This window comes from Myripristis murdjan, chromosome 11, assembly GCF_902150065.1.
Source record: "Myripristis murdjan chromosome 11, fMyrMur1.1, whole genome shotgun sequence".
NCBI classification, from domain to species: Eukaryota; Metazoa; Chordata; class Actinopteri; order Holocentriformes; family Holocentridae; genus Myripristis; species Myripristis murdjan.
Window position 1 is genome coordinate 25,703,617 of NC_043990.1, and position 19,550 is coordinate 25,723,166.

The 19,550-nt window shown below is 40.1% G+C and overlaps 1 protein-coding gene across 1 annotated transcript; it reads left to right on the forward strand.

Moving 5' to 3' along the window:
* Positions 1 to 9,827: 9,827 nt before the first annotated feature.
* LOC115367636 (CMP-N-acetylneuraminate-beta-galactosamide-alpha-2,3-sialyltransferase 1-like) lies at positions 9,828 to 16,784 on the forward strand. The gene is made up of 6 exons (XM_030063479.1): positions 9,828 to 10,103; positions 11,804 to 12,000; positions 12,938 to 13,117; positions 13,471 to 13,516; positions 13,630 to 13,752; positions 16,438 to 16,784. Exons 1-6 carry the CDS (start codon positions 9,843 to 9,845, stop codon positions 16,603 to 16,605), a joined length of 975 nt encoding a protein of 324 aa, XP_029919339.1. The 5' UTR covers positions 9,828 to 9,842; the 3' UTR covers positions 16,606 to 16,784.
* Positions 16,785 to 19,550: the final 2,766 nt, after the last annotated feature.

The following is a 19,550-nucleotide window of genomic DNA, read 5'->3' on the forward strand; positions in this document are numbered from 1 at the left end:
CCCTCCATGACTGATGGATGTGTCTCAGAGGAAGAGCCTGGCCCTTCTCCTGCCGTCACGCTGCCTAAAAATATCTGTTGGATCACACCTTCAGCATGTAGAAAAATGTGAATATGTGTTAATATTAAAAAATGAAATGGAGTTCTGCTCACGGGCAACGTGCTGCTGGACAATTTTGATGCAGAAATGTGCAGATCTCTCCCTGTTGGATATGAATCTTTACCTGCTTCACCGGGAGCACACTTTATACACTTGACACCATGATGCCTAAGTAAAAGAAATTACATAAGCAGTTGTATCACATCACAAATAACCACGTATATGGCAGGGCTTCACACACTCTAACTGTACCTTGCTAACAACTGCTGCCAACTTCACTTTCATCTAGAACAGGGGTGTCAAACTCATGCCATGGAGGGCCAAGAGGCTGCAGGTTTTCATTCCAACCAAAAACTCCACCAGGTGATTTCACTGATCACCCTAACTCCAAACAGAGAGGCGGGACTAATCTGTGAAATCACCTGGTGGAGTTGTTGGTTGGAATGAAAACCTGCCCTGCGTTCCAAATCGCATACTTATACTTTTTACTTTTAGTATGTACTGCAGCTGCCCTTACAAAGTATGTAGTTTAGTATGAAATATGCATGCTAATTCTTTTTTCCCCTACTAAATAGTATGGTTGTATGAGTATTGGAACGGAGGGCTGCAGCCTCTCTGCCCTCCATGGCACGAGTTTGACACCTGTGATCTAGAACATATCCAGTTACAGTGGACATACAACATTTAAATTGAGCACAGTAACGAACAAAAATAAAACACATACTGTGGGTCACAAGAAATAACCTCCTTCAACCTTAAATAATGAGAATCTATTGTATTACCTCAAATATACCACCTAGTTATATCAGCTTTATTTTTTATACTTGTAATCAGAGGACCCATTTTCCCCAGAGCTCTACCCCCTTTTCATTTTGTAACCTCAAATTATATTCTACTCCTCCTATAGATTTAGCCTCGAGGGTTGCCTGTGGCCTGATTGCTTGAGCGAGTGGTTCAGCGAACAGGTTGAACAGGTTAGAGCTATCAGGGCAACCCTGCCATGTTGTATGGCCATGGGGTTAGATAAACTGCCTTTGACCTTGAGTCTTGCTTTGGGGGAGTGTAGGAGTGTCTGTATGGTATATAAATGGTGATATAAATTCCTTACTGAATCCAAATCCATTCATCCATTTGTCTTTTAATGGGGCAAATAGTGTGTTGGACTTGCATTGTGTTATCCTGAGTTTAGGGGTGTGACCATGTACACACCTAACCATGGAACCATAAACACTGAAAAAACAACAACAACAAAAAAAAACTAAATAAAACCCCTTTTTCTTGTTGTTTGTTTTATCGAACACCAAAAAATTACATTCATCACCCACAAGATTGTTTATTTTATTTTCTCAGTCATTGCCATGACTAGGTTCTGGTACTATTACATTCACATTTATTAAATAATTTAGAAAGATTAACTTGAGTGCTCTTGGAACCTTTAGGATCACTTTATCAGTAAGAACTACTAACATTAGGTCAACAAAATCAACTGTAACTGTACTTATAAATTGCTTGTTGTGGGTTTCATTGTGTCTGTTCCCAGGACAGACTGGTGGTCTTTAAATTCATCATTCCAAAACATTTCTGTTTCAACTTCTGTACTGCTCGGTGACTACATTGCTAACATTACCTAATGTCAGCTTTTACTACAGCTGACTGTCTGATATCAAAAGCTGTGGGGTTTTGACAGGAAAGTTTTTCATGCAAAACTCTCCAAAGGCAAAATACGTCCTGTTGTTTTATGATGCTCAGTTTTATTCCAACACTAAGAACAGAAGGCTAAACAAGTGATGTGACCTCCATGGGGTGTGCGACTGTGGTATCAGATAATGATAAAATTGTCAAGAAAGTCAAAAGGTTGTATTCCCCCTCCTGTCAACAATTACTGCCAAAGTGCTCTTGAGCAAGGCACTGAGCATCCATCCACTCTAATGAAGCTTCACTGTGTCCAGCAGTAGCAGACAGTGGGTGTACTATGCAGCTGGGTGAAAGCAGCACACTAGAAAATGGAAATCAGGGTGTCAAAAAAGACCAAAAGCAAAACAATAAAAGAAAGAAAACTATTTTATTGCAGCCACAGTGTTGTAGGCTTGTAAAATAAACACAAAAACAAGGCAACGTGCTCTGAGTAGCACTCAGCACTCCGTATGGAGGTGTGAGTGTGAAGCATTGCTGTTAAAGAGCATGCATGCATGCTTAGTTGGCTTCCCCGAGGCAGCTAAAGGTTTAAAAAGCTGGTGATGGTGCATTACACAGGTAAGGGCTGACGCAGGCTGCTCGGAGCTCTGCTGCTTAATTCATGTTGCTTCGTCTCTGCACAGGAGGAATATAGCAAGTTCCTGACATGTGACAAGAACGGTCGCCAAGAGCACCAACAGTCCAGTGAATGAGTGTGTTTTAACATTTTATGACACTGTGGTGGTGAATTCAGCAAAACCAAAAGGAAAAAGGAAAGTCTCATGCTGTTTGGGAGCTCTGCTGTTAGCTCACTCAGCTGCCTCAATACATATGTGAGTCTGGCAGGGAGCATACGTTCATCACATCATGAGTGCATCTTTCTCTCCCCACCAACTTAACTATATAAAATGTTGGTAGCACATAATACCTTTGATGCAGTGCACCAACTGTGACAGACTGTGTTGAGCATAAATTGACTCAGCCTTCAGTTTCTAACTGCATGCATTACCAATGTCTCAGTCCAACATATTCTGCTGGTCAGTATAACAGAATATAACAAGATATTTAGCCATCCTGTGACATAATCCTCTAATAACTGATTTACCTAAACTTTTGGAATAAACCATCAAATACAAAAATCTGCAAATGAATAATAGTCCTCAAAATCTCATTAGTCTCTGCTTGAAATTATTTAGTCTAAGCAACAGTATATGCATTATATATTGTAATATGCAGAAACATTGTGAATATAACAGAAGACTAACAATACAATCTGTATAGGTAAGTAATAATCCACACAGAATGTGTTTAATTCAGGGATCACATTCCATTCTCCATCAGATCACATTGTTTTTACAACAGCTGCAAAGGGGGTTGGCACACATGTGAGCATGTGTGAGCATGCCTCTCTGCAAGAATCCTCAAGTAAAACATTGTGAAAAGCTTGTTTATCATGCAATAAGAAGTTGCCATTCTGTGTCTGTGAAAAATGGGTTTTGCTGTGGTGGGCTGACAGATGGCTGTGTTCACTAAACCATGGTGACAGCTCCATCAGTCCTTGCGATTACATCACCATCCATCAGTACTGAACAATTACCTTATCATTCATCTCACCAAAGCAATTACATTACCACTCATTCAGGGAGAGTTTCAGTTTCTCATCCGCGACCAGGAATGGCACTCCCACTCAATCACTCGGTGGCATAAGAGCAGATTCCATGGAAACCACTTGCAGCAGCAGTATAACTCCAATGCTGATCTGGGACCTGTGACTGCAATAGTTGTAGGGACAACACGAATGGAGACACAAATGCATTCCAGTGCAGGCTGCCGTGGCAAGAAGAGGATGCTGCAGAGAAGCCGAGCAGCTGCAGGCCTCCTTTGTGAAAGCATGCAGAATGTCAAAGCAGACAAATTACAACAAATTACTTTAGTGAGCATTTTTATACCTCATCTAAAACAGGGGAGAGGGCTGGAAGGTGGAGGGCAACAGCAGCGTGTACTGACAAACAGTGACTCACATTACTGCCAACAAAAACCATCCAATTATAGATGATAAAAAGGCCCAAATGAATCTGCATTTTTATGAATCCCACTAGTGTGCTAGAGATATCTAATGCAGTGATTGGTTAGTGTGAAATACACTTTTTATTCTAATCATACAATAAACCTCTGTCAGCGTGCAGGTCAGGTGATAGAAATCTGGGAAAGCAAAAATGCTGCTGGCCATGGAAAAAGAGATGTCTGTTGACAACACTGAGGTCCAGAAGATTTGCATAGACATGATCCCAACAGGAAGCTTTTAATGCTCCAGTGACTCAATTTGTTTTGGATGTTCCATTTATTGATCTGGAAAGAGAGCCAGAATGAAGAAATGTAAATGAAATGGTAGACTTCCAGAAGAATCTGAAGTAAAGGCTTCCCAGCTCTGTGCTGCCCTATGTGCTGACCACAACTCAGCAGAGGCTCTGCAGCCAACTGTATTGTCAAATGCTTTTCAAGTTCGAAAATAAATTATTGTATGATTCAAATATAGTACAGACCAGTAGCTCATTAGTCATATGTTGCTCTTTGTCAGAAGCTATGGCTTTTGATGGAAACTGGTTTCAAAAGGAGCATGAATTAAAATTGCAAAATTCAAAAATGCTACTTAGGTCTCTAAGTAGCTTAGGTCTCTCTCTCTCTCTCTCTCTCTCTCTCTCTCACACACACACACACACACACACACACACACACACACTTTCTCACAATGCTGAGATGCCCAAATTGTTTTTTGTTTGTTGGTTTGTTTACTTGTCTAAAAAAAAAAAAAAAAAAAAAAAAAAAAGCTTCCAGCTAATTATATTTGAGCGAAATTAAAGTATTTGACATTTTACTGAGGACCACATACAAGTCCTGTGGACCCAAAGAGGTCCTTGGATAATACTTTGAAAACAGTATTTATGTTGTTTACTACAATTCGATGAAATAGATGGCAACCTATTTTGGGAGGTGGGTGAGGAGATGAATCTTTGCTGGGGGAGGTTGATGATGGCAGCAGGCGAGACAGGCTGAGCGGAGTTGTGGATGTGGAGTAGCAGGCTGAGCAATGTAAGGTCAGGTAGCGGGCAGGCAGGCAAATGATCCTGGACACAAGGGAACAAGGGTTTGAGTAATCCAAGGCAAACTCAAGTTGACTTAGAGAGCACAAATCTGAGGGGGCAAACGTTAAATATCACTCTAGCTGGGGCAAGACACAGAGCGACAGAGAGAGAAACAGGGGAGCACAGGAAACACAGGGAGAGACAAAGGATAAACTCGAGATGGTGACAAAATTAGTTCAATGTGTCAGATATCTGTCTTTGTAATTTATTCATCAATGTAAGGACAAGTGTTCATATTTTACTATTACTTACATTTAAAGATGGTGTTTAGCACATTTCTTATAAGGGTATCAGAAAGTTTTGTATCAAACAGTACATTTTACACAACGTTTGACATTTTTCATATCTTATTTTCAGTAACCTTTGGACAGTAAGTACAAGCCTGCATAAGTAGAGGCATTTAAAACCTTGCTGTACAGGGCTGGCAGTACTGGGGCCCAAAGTGATATCCCTTCATGGGGCCCAAAATCTTTGGTGGCACCCCAATGGTTGTTTTGCTACTTTTAAAAACTGTAGCTTTCCCTGCATCTGCTCCACAGTTTGACACACACGCCCACACCTCTCAAGATGGCACCCATAGCCACCCACAGCCCAGTGACAGCTTAGCCCTGACTCTCAGCCCTGCTGTTGTTGCCCAGTGTGATAGTGATGCCTCGTGATGACTTTATTTGACAAAAGGTAACATATTCAACAATGTACTCAAATATACATTGAATGGTGCAAGAATACTTACGAGTTCAAACACAGGTCTTGTGACAATAAGTCACCCCCTTATGCATCAGACGTGTGAAGGGGGCATGTAAACAACTGTCCCTCTAACTGAAAATTGTCATCAGTTAAATTTAAAACTGGCTACTAATTGGATATTAAGTGACAATGTGTTTTGTTTCATTTCACTCAACAATTAATCTGTGGAAAACAATCTCACACAGCAAGTCAGTCTCAAGTTCAGCTGTCCACTCTATCTCTCTCAAACACACACACACACACACACATACACACACACGGAACACAATATTGGCAATAGTATGCACATTCACAGTCACATTTTCAAAGTGTGGTGACCCTGGGGTAAGCACACAAGAGTTTCACGGTCTTTTCAATATACTTCATAGTCAACCCCAGACTACGGTTGACATTTTCACTCTGGCTGAGTTCAACCCGTGTGGCATTAGGACGAGCAGCTGACAACAGCTGAAGTAAATATGACAACAAATAAACTGCTATTATTGTGGATAATGGTAACAAAAAAGGTAAAAAGGTCAAGAGTTGTTTGGTCTAACTAGACAGGTGATAGACATCTGGGAAAGCAAAAATGCTGCTGGCCATGGAAAAAGAGATGTCTGTTGACAACATTGAGGTCCAGAAGATTTGCATAGACATGATCCCCAACAGGAAGACTTTAATGCTTCAGTGACTCAATTTGTTTAGGATGTTCCATTTATTCATTTGGAAAGCGCCGCTGCTGAACACCATACTCTGCTTTGTCTTGTGTTTTGACCGTGAGCCCGGTCAAAACACAAATTCTCTACCTATTTTATCTGGCATTTGGAGTTATAGCAGAATCATTTAATAATGTTAGCGAGGGTGTTGACTCTTAAATTTTCTTCTGACATATAAGTTATTTATTTATATCATTCCCGGGCTGATGTTTAATATATAATTTCGCAAATATCAAAGTGTTATTCTTCAAATTTTTACGGGCCAGTAAACATCAAAGCTGTACCCGACTCGGCCTGATCCAGCCCAAAACCCCGCACTTTGATCCCGACACCAACCCAACCAGCCGCTTTTCCAATTAAAAAAAATATCCTGTGTGATTCTGCTGAGCGCAGCTGAACTGTCAGCTGATGCATCAAATGCAAACAGAAGTGCAAGTAGCTCAGAAAGCAGCTGTTCAATAGATAAAAAAAAAACAGACTGCTGCCTGATGACTGTTAGACCGTCCTCTGGGGAACTGTGGAAGTTCGTTTTCAAGTTCACTTATCCAGCACAGCGGAGAGCATAACCCTCTCAAACCCACTGGAATAATTAAATAATCTGTGCCTGAACTGACATGATCGGTCGAGCCTGACAGGGTTCGGGTCGAGAATCCCAAACTCAGACATTTACATTTTCCCACATGACTGAGTTTTAAGAATGAGTTCTAACTTTTAGTGTGTCTTTTGAACACAAAATCAAACAGAAGGCGAATAATCGGAGCCTGACAGGCGATAGGGTTTTGTTCGATGGATGTAGCTCTTTACCTCTCTGACTGAGTGGGAAGCAAGGAAGTGGGAATATCTCCTTTGGTCTTACTCTTTTATGGTTCAGCATTGTTGAGTAATAATTATTCTCAAATAGGAGTAAGTGTCCAGTAAAGGCAGTTCCAAGGCAGTCATAGCATCGCTTTTTTGCCTTTTTTTTTTTTTTTTATATATATAGTTTTGGTTTAGATTGGGCAAAGGTAAAATTAGTTTCAAGGCAGTTAAGAGGAAGTTCTGGTTCGGTAGATTCAGAGGGGAGTGTTCCTCTTTTGAATCGTCTGCATGTTGTTAGTTAAACTTGAACTTAACCTCCTCTCTTCACTTTGTTTTGCAGTGTGTGCAAGCCATCAGCTTCCCTCTTTCCTCCACACTAAGTACATTTAGCTGTTTATCCTAAATTTCTATTTTTGTAATCCTAGTGTTTTAAACTTAATGCCCACTTCACTTGCAGAGATATTTCATTACAATGTGATAAAGTTCACCATGCAGAAATGTTAAATATCTCAGACTGCAAGTGAAGTGGACAGCGTGGTAGCCTTGTTCTGTCTTTGCTGACCTATGGTCTTCTACACGCCTTTGATCCATCAGCTTGCAAAAGTACTGCTTTATTTAAACTTAATGTAAAGTGCAAAATGACGATGACAGTCTCTCCCCATAGCAGTTTCTCTTTAATAAAATAATTTAAAGCAAATATTTGGTTGAGTCACATTTTCTTCACATGCTTCTTTACACTTGCCTGTGTGCATAATGAAGTAACACCGACACTGCATTTCCTGGGGTGCAGTTCCCTTGGTGGTGTTGAGGGCTGTTTAAATATTCTATCCCTAGTAGGCCAAGCCACATGCAGTATTTGTTCATGGTAATATCAGATTGGTACAATAAGATACTTGGGTCTTGGATGGTACAGTGTGTTAAACTGCCAATGATTCAAACTCGCAAAATGTACTTAAATGTTTTACTTTAAATGTTGAATACACAGTTTTGGCTCAATTATGAGTTCAAAGAGTTTGAGCAACTGGAATATTGTGGTTTTCACTTTCGTACATAGCAGCTGCTGTCTATAATGGGAAATTAAATGAAGGACCATTACCATACAGGTACATGTCTTTTGCGATGAAATTGATAAATGATTATGTTAAGCTCAAGACGCAAAATCATGGTGCTGCATAAACCAAATACAGCATTTGGCCCTGTACATCCATCTGGCCACATTCACTCACCACACTCACCACAATCAAAATAGGGCATAAACGCATACATCAGATATTTTATAGTCAAATTATGTGGGCAGTTCTTTTGGGTTACAAGTAAGAGACCGCAGTGGGGAGACATAAAGAGCAACTGGGAGAACAGATTGAAAAGCATGAAGACAGCATGTTGATTTGAACAGCACATTCCATACACAGTGGTGGTAAGAACAAGAAAAACTGCAACAGCTACGATGAAAGATTAGAGCAGGTTAAAATGCAGGTGGAAAATAATATTAACAAATTGCACTTAGAAATAAGTTTTTAGCTTTTTTTTAATTTTTTTTTTTTTTTTTTTTTTTTAATTGAGATGACTGTTAAGGCTGTATCTGCCTACTGAATGTGTGTGATTGTAAATGCAACTTTCAAAGATAACTATGACATATTTTCACTAGTTTGGTCACATTTCATGCATTGTGCATAGCCTTACTGAAAGACTTGGCTGTTCATATTGTCTTCTAAAAGTTCACCTATATTGCTACTCTTTGGCAAAAGGCCAGAAACGATACAGGTGATGGGCCTTGTTAGACAGGGCGGGCAAGGGGCTGAGAGTAAAACTGCCTTGCATATGTGCAAATATTCAGATCTGCATATAGTCTGGGCTCCAACAATACAGATTCAACAGGACAAGATATGATCTGTTTTTATTGGTGAAGAATTGAAAATGTGCATAACCTAGAGCAATTTACGTAGTATTCCTGAGGGATTTTCAATATGATGATAATGTTTATGGATGCTCAAACAGCACAGCAATGGGACACATGACCAGATACCGCAAGTTTAGATTACACCTGTTTATTTGGCTCTAAGTGTTGTCTGTCTGATCTAATGAGAGTAATGCTACAACAAGCACCTGGAGCAAAGTGTGTAGGGCTTTATTTGGTTTCCCTGTTTCAGTGGGCTTTAAAGTGCATCAGTCTTAGACACGATTGACACACCACACCCCTTCACTGTATAGCTGCAGTGCGTCACTTCGTCACACTGCAACTTCATTCAGTCTCAGTGGTTCTCAGTGGAGAAGTTATTTTTCATCAACTTTTTCACTAATATTCATCTATAGTAATTGCCTCATGGGACCATTACTTACTGAACTAAGACCCTAGTAAGGTAAGAAAAACATGACAACTATTAGTGCATTTTTTGTATGAATTATCTTATATGTCAACAACCTAAGACTGATGCTATATTTTTATGTCAACCTCAAAATAATGGCAAAATCTATTCCTGCAAATAAAATTACTTTAGGTGGGTTCCACTATTAATATGGTGCTGAACTGTGTCAAAGTGATGCTTGTTTTGCTGTAAGCTGTAGTTCAAAATTATGTAAGACTGTAAGATATTTATGACAACTTTACTACGTTTATGAATCTGCTTTAGGCTCATCTGTATATTTCACCACACGGTCTGTCCACAGGTTGGATCTGCTGCCCAAAATGCTTCTTAGGAAATGTAAGGTTTTTGTTCTCCTTGTCTGTATCAGTGCCGTCTATTTGTTCCTGTATAGAGAGACATATTCCAGATTTTCAAAGACTTTTTTTGAATACACGTCTCCTCTTCTGGACTCAAGCCCATGTGCCTGTCAGAAGTGTTTATCAGAGGGTGATCCGTGGTTTATAGGGCACTTCAACAAGTCTGTTCAGCCCTTTTTGACTAGCGAATACAATATCCCAGAGGATGCCTTCAACTGGTGGAAGGTAAGAAAAATGTGACAAATTAATACAGACTTGCCAACCTTGGGAGAATATTTTGAGTACCACAAACATGGGGTCATTTCCCAGTGCACCATTGCATCATCATCAGTTTATTTAGATTTAGTTCATTTGTTGGAGGAATAAGGAAAACATGTATAATTTAACCTGGTTTGGAACTCACTTACACTAGACACTATTATGATATACACTAGCTACTTCAACATTTCTCACTTAAAATAGGCAACAGAGTATTAAAAATCTCCAAAGCCAAGAAATCACTTCACTCAACTCCCTTATCCTTAGAAAAATGTCACATGTGAAATATGCCTTTTCACATGTGAAAATTTAAATTTCACATGTGAATTTATTTTTCATGTGATTGGCAGTTTTCATGTGAACTAACTAGATATTTTTACATGTGATTTCTCATTTTCACGATTGAAATTTTCCACGTGAAAAGAAAACGTATCACACAAAGTCATGTGCAAAGTCATTAGCATTTTCACATGTGATTGGCATCTGATCTCGAATTTCCACACATGAAAAAAATCATGAAATCACATGTGGTTTTGGAACACATGTCTTTGTCATGCTGCTTTTTCACATGTGGAATAATATGTGGTTTCAGAGAACATGTGGGAAAACCAACATGAAAATCACATGTGAAAAAATTAAATCACGTGTTGTTGCAGATCAAATGTGTTCCAAAACAACATGAGGTTTATTTCACATCTGATTTGACGTGATTTTTTTTTTTTTAAGGGATTGTATTTGACTGGATGAGTTTGTCTGAAGCAGCATTTGGTCAGTTTTGACTGGAGTAAAGTCAATGCTGTGAACGTGCTGCTCACTGGTGTGACGTACGGACAGCCAACAAATATCAGATAATTCTAAGTATTGCAGCCAGTCATGCGAGACTGGTTGCTGCCTGGCTGCTCTTTCTGGCTCCTCTTCAAACATCAAGAGCAGTTTGGCGTGTCACCAACCCTCAAGGCTGCCTTTTCATGACTTCCGCACCTTCTGTAATAAACCTGTATTATGAGCCATTAAGGAGCTTCGGGAGGCCTAATAACTTACCAAAAATCTTTACTTACATTTGTAAATATTTTCAGTTCAGTGCCAGCCTCATGAAAAAAAATATTGAAAGCAAAATGATTACCATATTTATGTAGGCTCCTGTACATATCAGTTTAACAAAGGCAGTAACTTACACTCAAAAGTAAAACATTCTGTGTGTTGAAAAAAAAAAAAAAAAAAAGTTCAGTTTGCAGGCACAGAAAGCTAAAGTTCTCTGCATTTCACATGTCTGACTCATGTTCTTAATAGGTTGAGACTGCTAGTGATGCTACAGACACTCAGACAGTCCCAGAGATTTGGGAGGGGGCAGGCTGGACAGACTAAGGATACTCAAAGAGGGCATGGAGAAAATGTGCAACATTTACCTGAGCGTACAAGACTAGCATCTACTTGTTGGGGACTTACCAGGGACTAACTGGTGTGACTATCCATTTACACACTTTAAGTAGGCATTTCTTACCTGCGTATTTTGACAAAGAAATGTGTGGTTGGTACACAAAATGCACTCAGGTTGGCAGGTCTGTAAGTACCCTAGACTTATTCACAATGAACTGTGTCAGTGGCTGTTACAACAGCAGGTACATGTTAGGCTTGAAGTCACATTTCTGGTTTGGTTTGTGTGCCAGCACTTGCAGAATGATAGGAGCAGCCTCACAGACTACAGAGAAGTAGTGGACAAGCTGTTTCAGATCTTCCCCAACAGACAGTACAACACAGAGCCCAGCCCTGATAAGTGCAGGACCTGTGCTGTAGTGGGCAATTCTATGAATCTGAAGGGCTCACATTATGGAGCCCTCATTGACTCTCATGATATCATCATAAGGTAAGTCACACACCATAGACCTGAAGGTGGGGACTTTAATGTGTGTGTTGTTACCATAGAAATTGAATGGGTTGAACCACCATGGACCCTTGTAGGCCTTTGATTCATGGCAAATCAGAGGATTTTCAAGTGGTTCGCCTCGCCATGGCATTAGCTGGAGTTTTTTCTGATGTCACCACGTTGGCAGAAGAGTTTGTTTTAATAACTTTATTGAAACTGTCGTGCCTATAACGGCACTTGGCTGTTGGATGGCTCTCTTATGCTGCTGATCAGAAGCTAATCCATAGGCTATCTCAGGCTAATGTTAATAGGAGCTATTTAGATGTAATATAAATTAATCCCAATTCGCCACATTGTTGCTGAAAAATGACAAAGCCACCAACAACATGTAAGGCTCAACTCCTCCTGAAACCAGTATTTATTTATTTATTTATTAAAATCACCTTCAGCTCTAACTCCTGATTCATTTCATGTTCCAGTGTGAAGCGGCACAGACGGACGATAAAGTGAGGGAGATACTGCTGTTCATATTAACATTAGTATTATTAACGTTATTATTTTAAGTTAGAGGCCCTCTGCAATAAAAGAAGCATTGTCAATTTCCAGTGGGTACATCACATACAAATTAAAAGTCCTTTTTCCTCAGATGCAATAGAGTAATAGGAATACTATATACCACCTCCCTCCCCTATAAAATGAATAACTGATGGCTCCCGTGAAAGGCATGGTACAGTTCATACTCTGCTGCTGATGTAAACAAACTCCTCTGCCAACGCCGTGACATCAGTCGAATGTTTACAGCTGTTGCCATGGCGAGGTGACCCACCTGGAAATACTCTGATTTGCCATGAACTAAAGGCCCCCGCCGGTTCTACCTATTAAATTTCTATGGTTGTTACTTTAATATCTGTTATTGTATATATCACTGTATCATTAGAATGAATGGTGGCCATACCCAGGGCTATGAGGCAGATGTTGGGACCAGAACAACTCATCATGTCATGTATCCAGAGAGTGCAATGGATTTAGGTAACACCACTCATCTTGTGCTGTTTCCATTCAAGACCATGGATCTGCGGTGGCTGGTCAGCGCCTTCACCACTGGATCAATTACAGTGTGAGTCTGCAGGGACGAAGCATGAGATTATTCATCTCCATGTGGTCCTGAATATCCTCAGGGCAACCAGGATGCACTAGAGGCAGGGTCAATACACTCATCAGTCTCTTGACTATTCAGTCTAATCAGTCTCTTATCTATTCAATCAGATTCAGCAGCAAAACTTTAAACCTTTTCTTTCAGCTTGCTCTTCCTCTTTGTGTTTCCATCCTCTTCTTACCAATTCATTTTACACCACAAGTGCTACTCATTATTTGAAGTTCTATTTTTTTAATATGACACACTATATGTTTTTTTTTTTTTTTGATGATATTTTCTTTGCAACTCAGTTATTATCATGGTATTTCCAACAGCACATACACAACTGTGAAAGCAAAGATAAAAGCTAATAAGGATTTGGTGAGTGTTGTGAATGTTTTTACATACATCCAGTTTGTCATGAGTCACATGAGTTTATTGCAGCAAGGAATGGTATATATAGTTTGAAGGCTAATTATGAATTCATTACACAGGTGATGGTGCTCAGTCCAGCTTTTATAAAATATGTTCATGAAGTCTGGCTGGATAATCCGGCTCACACGTATCCATCCACCGGCTTTATGACTGTGGTTCTCAGCCTGCACATGTGTGATGAGGTAAGTTCATCATTACCTTGGCCAAGGAGGTGAAACCTCTAGGAGGGGGTTATGTGATCGCCCACGTCAGTCTGTCCATCAGTCTGTCCACTAGTCTGCATGCCAGTCTGTCAGTAACTCAAAAACAACTGGACAGAACTGAAAACACAGGCAGAGGTCAAACAGAAAAACAGGAGACAGACTAAAAAGTGGCATTTAAGCGCTGTGTGCCATGGGCAGGCCACCAAGGTATATTAACGGCCGTCCAAGTTTAATTTGACCCATTCAGGGTTTCCCATTAATCTATTAAACTGTGGTGCTCTGCCTACCACCAGTTTCCCATCACCTCCACTGCCTTCATGTTCACTGTCAGCATGGAACCAGCGTTTTTACTGAGACACAGAGACGCACAGTATTAAACATGTTAATAGAAGAGCTGGGTGCCAAAACACTGTGCCTTTATGCAAACTGAAATGCCTCGCTACAACAGAATACTGAACAAAGGAAGCGTCATTCGACACCATGTTTGTTTTGATTGTTCCAGTATGACATTAACAAAAAGGCATCTCCACTTGCGGCTCATCTTCTGTTGTCACAATGGGATCGTGGGCGAAGAAATCCAAGGCGCGAGTTGCTTTTTGAGCGAGTGGCAAAGTCAGTGGAGCAGACACACAGGGAGGGAGAGACAGACAGAGGAAAGGCTAAAAGGAAAAGCAAAATGACAAACAGTATGAATAAAAACACTAGAATAAGATGGAGAATTAATTAGAATTAAAATGGTGAAATAAGAAATAGTAGTTGTTTTCAAAACTTTGCAGAAGTTTTTCAAAACTTTTGGAATCAAAAGGTAGTTATCATTTTACAGAATTTAGCCCCATTGACCTTCATATATTCTTCTATTTAGAAAGTTCTCAGCACCTCCCCATTCTTTTTATTTATTTATTTATTTTGTCTTGCAGCAGTCAAGGGCCTTGGCTGGGCTCTCTCTCTCTCTTGTAATATAGGCTTCGCATAAACTTGACACATTGTGGATCAGTTCATGTGTGGGCTGTGTTCATATACTGTATGTTCTGTTTTCTATGTATCTATTCATGCAAAGCGTTGGAGAAAGAGCCCAACCAAAGCCACATAGCCTCATCCTGCTTGGATATGTCCACAGGTTCCCACAAACCATGCAGTACTCACTTTAACTCAGACATCAGAGCTGTAGAGTAAATTCATGACCAGCAACATTTTTGTAGACTGTCCAAAACTGGGGTGGCAACTGGAGTGGCATGGCCTAGTTTTAGGGTGCCATTGCCACACTTTATATCTGTCAATGCAACAGTTTAAAAACTACTTTTATCAAACCACACCCTAAAGACATTAAAAAAATTTATAAAAAGGATTTACATAATGACTCTCTAAGTTAAAAAGCCAAGTGTATTGGTTATTTATAGGTAAAAGAAATAATACATCCAGTTACATTCATTCTAAGTGCTGAGGTCTGCTTATTTTTTGCTGTGTATTTTTTGTGCGTGGGCTTTAGATCTCCCAATGTAGTGATCTGAGGGACTTAACCTTTTTAAAAAGCTGCAGTATGTGATCACCAGTGCAAACTCTGTAGACACAAAGTAGGCTCAAACACAGCAAAAAAGGAAAAAAAGAAAAAGTGAGCTTTGTGACAGAGATGATAGATTTAACTCTCACAAGGCTCCTGTGGAATTATTTGTGGTGAAATGGTAGACTCAGCTACAAGGTAGGTTCTGAATGAACTGTGTGTGTTGCTGCATTGCTGACTTTTGAGGCTTTCATTTTCTTTGCTTGGCTGAGTGATTGTAAGTTAGCTACACACAGCGTATGTTGCTTAACTGAGCGACAAATATAAAAGCCGGTTATAAGTTCCATAGACATGGTTAGTTTGCTATGATAATGTTATTTCAGACTCAATGAACTAGTCTGGGTCTTCAAAAGCTTGGAATGTGTGTGTTTTAGCTTTCTAACACTAGACTCACTGCCCCGCAAAGTCAGCCTCAGCCTGGCTATTGTCCAAGCAGTGATTTGGCAGCACTTCAGTAAATATGAGCTATTAGAGGACTACAGCACAAAGCAGCCAGCGAATAAAGACAGGAAAAATAATACAAACTGCAAGTTGTACCAACAGGTGCGTGTTCTGATCAGAATGTATCTAACTTGAATGCCTTGTGTGTAACTCCGCTTGGAGAGCTGCTGTTGTCCAGAGGCAGTGAGCAGGAGGCAACAGGAAAATGGGCAGCTGCAGCAAACGAAGGAGGCTGCTTTTCTCCCACAGACCAAACGGGGGAAAGCCGGCTGCTGCTTGCAAGAGACGAACACATCAGAATATCCAGAGGCTAATATAATCTGTCAACAGGAGGGAAATAAATCGCTTAATTAAAAAGCCTTTCTCCTAACTGTTTAGATGTCAGGTTTATATTCAGAATGCTGGACCCCAGCATCATAATCCATCATTCTACAGTTTTGTTCAAAATAGCCCAATGTAGGCTTAGAAATCTCACATGATGGACGGATGGATGGACAGACAGACAGAGATCAATCCATAGTCCGCTTCTCCGGTCTTGGATTGTGAGGGACAATGATCTGAGCAATAATCAGTACAAAAAAAAGTACATAAAAAATATTTTTGTGACAATGGAGAGCAGTGGGAACCAAATTTCCTATTGCATTGATGTGAATTTTGCCTTACAGGTCAGTGTGTTTGGGTTTGGAGCAGACAGCGATGGAAACTGGAGCCACTACTGGGAAAAACTCAAGGACAAACAATTCCGAACTGGGCTTCATAAAGGACCATATGAATTTAAAGTTATTCAGCAACTATCTGAGCGACAGAAACTTGAAATGTTTAAAGGGTTGTGATCTCCCTCTCTCTCTCTCAGTAGTTTGAAAGTTTTCAGAAGCCACCTTGAGAACAAGTCATTCTTAAAGGGGGATCAGGAACAGGCTGCTGCCAGTTTAACCAGACCCAGCTGGGTGCTGCTGCTCTGGCTGTTTCCCTTGCTGCACCACTTGCACAGCAGCCCACTGCCAGCCACCTCACTGTGTCTGACCGGAGCAGCCCTGCAGGCTCTCGGTGCATTCTCTCACCGCACTGACACAGTTCAGCTGACCAAATGCACAGGCTGCTTGGTGGAATCAGCAGTACATTTTAACAGTACATGCACTAATGTTTCCTTTATCATACAGCAGGCAAACTTTCATACCATCCCGCTCCTCGCTCTCTTCACACCGGTGCCCCTCATGCTGCAGGCCACCAGTAAGGCCTCTAATGCAGCTGGCACTCATACTGCATCTGCTGGATCAGGTGACAGCGCAGGCTCTTGGTGCACTCACTGACCAGGTCACTTGGCCAAATGCAGAAGTTTTTTTTTTTTTTTTTTTAAATGTAATTGCATTGCTTTTACCACTTACACTAGTATGGAGAAAGCTCCACAAGCAAAGTAATAAGAGGGATAGTCCCTGATGAGGTGTTCTTTTATGGAAAAATACTGACCTATGCATTGGTTGTTTTTTTATTTAATAGCAGAACAAATTGTTGTGGATATTGCTTTACAGTACATCTGATTTGATGATACTTTGATACTGATACTTTAAAACACTACTTGAAGATAAGTACATCATAGAAATTATTTGATACATTAATTCATTAATTACCTCTTTAGCATCACTGGTTATGTTTTTAATATATCACAGCTACTGGCCAGTAAGTGCATCCTGTAGCTTATCGTCATGAGTGTGTCAATTGTTATCAGGTCAAAACCGAAAAAAAAGAATAAAGAAAAAAAATTCAAAACAGAAAGAATTATGCAAACAAACATGCAAACACACAAACAGAAGAGGCAGATTTATTTGTGTGGCATCTTTCAAACACAAGGTGATTCAAAGTGCTTCAAAGAAGACACAGAGAGGAAACCATAAAGACAAGATTAAAAACACAATCACACAATTAAAACACAATTAAATAAAAGTTAAATTAAGAAAAATGAAAAATTTTAAAAAGCTGCAGTTACAGTGCATAGTTTAGTTAAGGACAGTGGCGAGTAGTAAAGTTTTAAGCTTAGATCTGGAAGAGCTGAGAGTTAGAGAAACTAAAAGCTGCCTCACCATGTTTTGTTTTGAGCCTCGGCACAGTGAGCAAACCTCTCCCAGATGAGCCAAAGGTCTGGATGCTTCATAACATTACAGCAGATCAGAAATGCACTGTGGCCCTAAGCCATCCAGCACTTTCTAAAGCAGTAGCAGTGTTTTAAAATCCGTCCTGTGAGACACAGGGAGCCAGAGCAGTGACGTGCTCCACTGTCTTAGTTTTAGTGAGGACTGAAGCGGCAGCGTTATGAATGAGCTGCAGTTGACTGATTAATTTTTTAGAGGCCTGTGAAGACACAGATAGATAAAACAGTCAGAGGCTAAAGAAGAGAAATGGTTTTTGCCATGAGTTTTAATTGAGTTGATATAGAGGATGTAGCTAATATAACTGTGGGAGGCTGGGATAGAAACTACTTTGTGTGTGTGTGTGTGTGTGTGTGGGGTGGGGGGGGGGGGGGGGGGGGGGGGGGGGGTGTTAACAATAAAATAAATAACAATTTAATCTAATCTTGTGCAGCCTCTCTCTTTTTTGTCAAGAACACCATCGTGCTGTACAAACTATGCAAACGACTAAGGGGAAGACTGTCTGCTGTCCCTTAATAGTTTGCATAATTTGCATCCCTTTTGTCAGTCCTCTGAGTGAGAATCACGCAACAACAAACAAAACCTGGCACAGCACACATGTTACATAGAGGGCACATGGTCTGAGTAACACAAAGTACATGTAGCAAGGAACTCAAGGATGCAGCCCTAACACCTCCTCCTGTGCTGCATAGAATCAAGACCAAAATGAAAATAAATGTTTTGTGGCTTTGTAGCAGGGGAGAGTGGGGCCAGCCTTTTTCTCTGGTAGAAAGAGTCTTATATTATGTATAATGACATTTGTAAATCACCATTTGAGTGGCACCACCGTTAGGTGAAAAATGATCTGCTTGTGACCATCTTTGACAAATGTTGAACAAAATCCTTTTGAGCAAGTTCAGTAAAACAAGCCCTGATGATTTGCAGTTGCTCAATCAAAGTGCAATCAAGCGCAGACAATCACATGAACACATCTGGTCATTAAATGTTTGTATAATTTATGAAAATCACCCTGGCCTGTTTTGGGTGTCAGCCAGGGAAAGGTCACCGCTGGGTGAGTGATGGACAGTTGGTTTTTTGTGTGTGTGTGTGTGTGTGTGTGTGTGTGTGTGTGTGTGTGTGTGTGTTTTTTTTTTTTTTTATCTAATATAATGACAAAACAGAAAGCTTTGAAAACTACTTTGGGCCTCGGCTGTCACAGACACTTTAAATACAAAAGAAGCTGTAATCTGTATGTAAAAACATTACTGTGCCACTCTAATCCATGTGTTGGCATTGTTCCTGGTGGCATTGTGACAAGAGTCTTACTCAGTTGAATAAGGCTGAACAAGGCTGCTAATCTGTTGGTGTGTGTATAATCTTTGTTTGTATTACTGCTCACTGTTAAGAGTATTCGGACAGTGCTTCATCTGTTATCATTATACCATATGTATCCATTTATATTTCATTATGTTTTTACATATGTATGGTTAATTACAGACATACCATATAGTATGCACAGAGTTGGTGTGTAAATTCTTGTCCATCTGTCCAGTTCCTATCCATGTAGCAGAACTTTTATTATTTACTACTTTTTTGTGTTCGGGTATCATATAAAGATGCAACATGCCAATCATATAATCTTTATTAAATCTTGA

Coding starts and splice junctions, on each gene's coding strand:
- LOC115367636 (XM_030063479.1), top strand. CDS start 9,843: ATGCTTCTTAGGAAATGTAAGGTTTTTGTTCTCCTTGTCTGTATCAGT. Junction 13,118..13,470: donor ACCACTGGATCAATTACAGT/GTGAGTCTGCAG, acceptor TATTTCCAACAG/CACATACACAACTGTGAAAG. Junction 13,753..16,437: donor GCCTGCACATGTGTGATGAG/GTAAGTTCATCA, acceptor TTTGCCTTACAG/GTCAGTGTGTTTGGGTTTGG.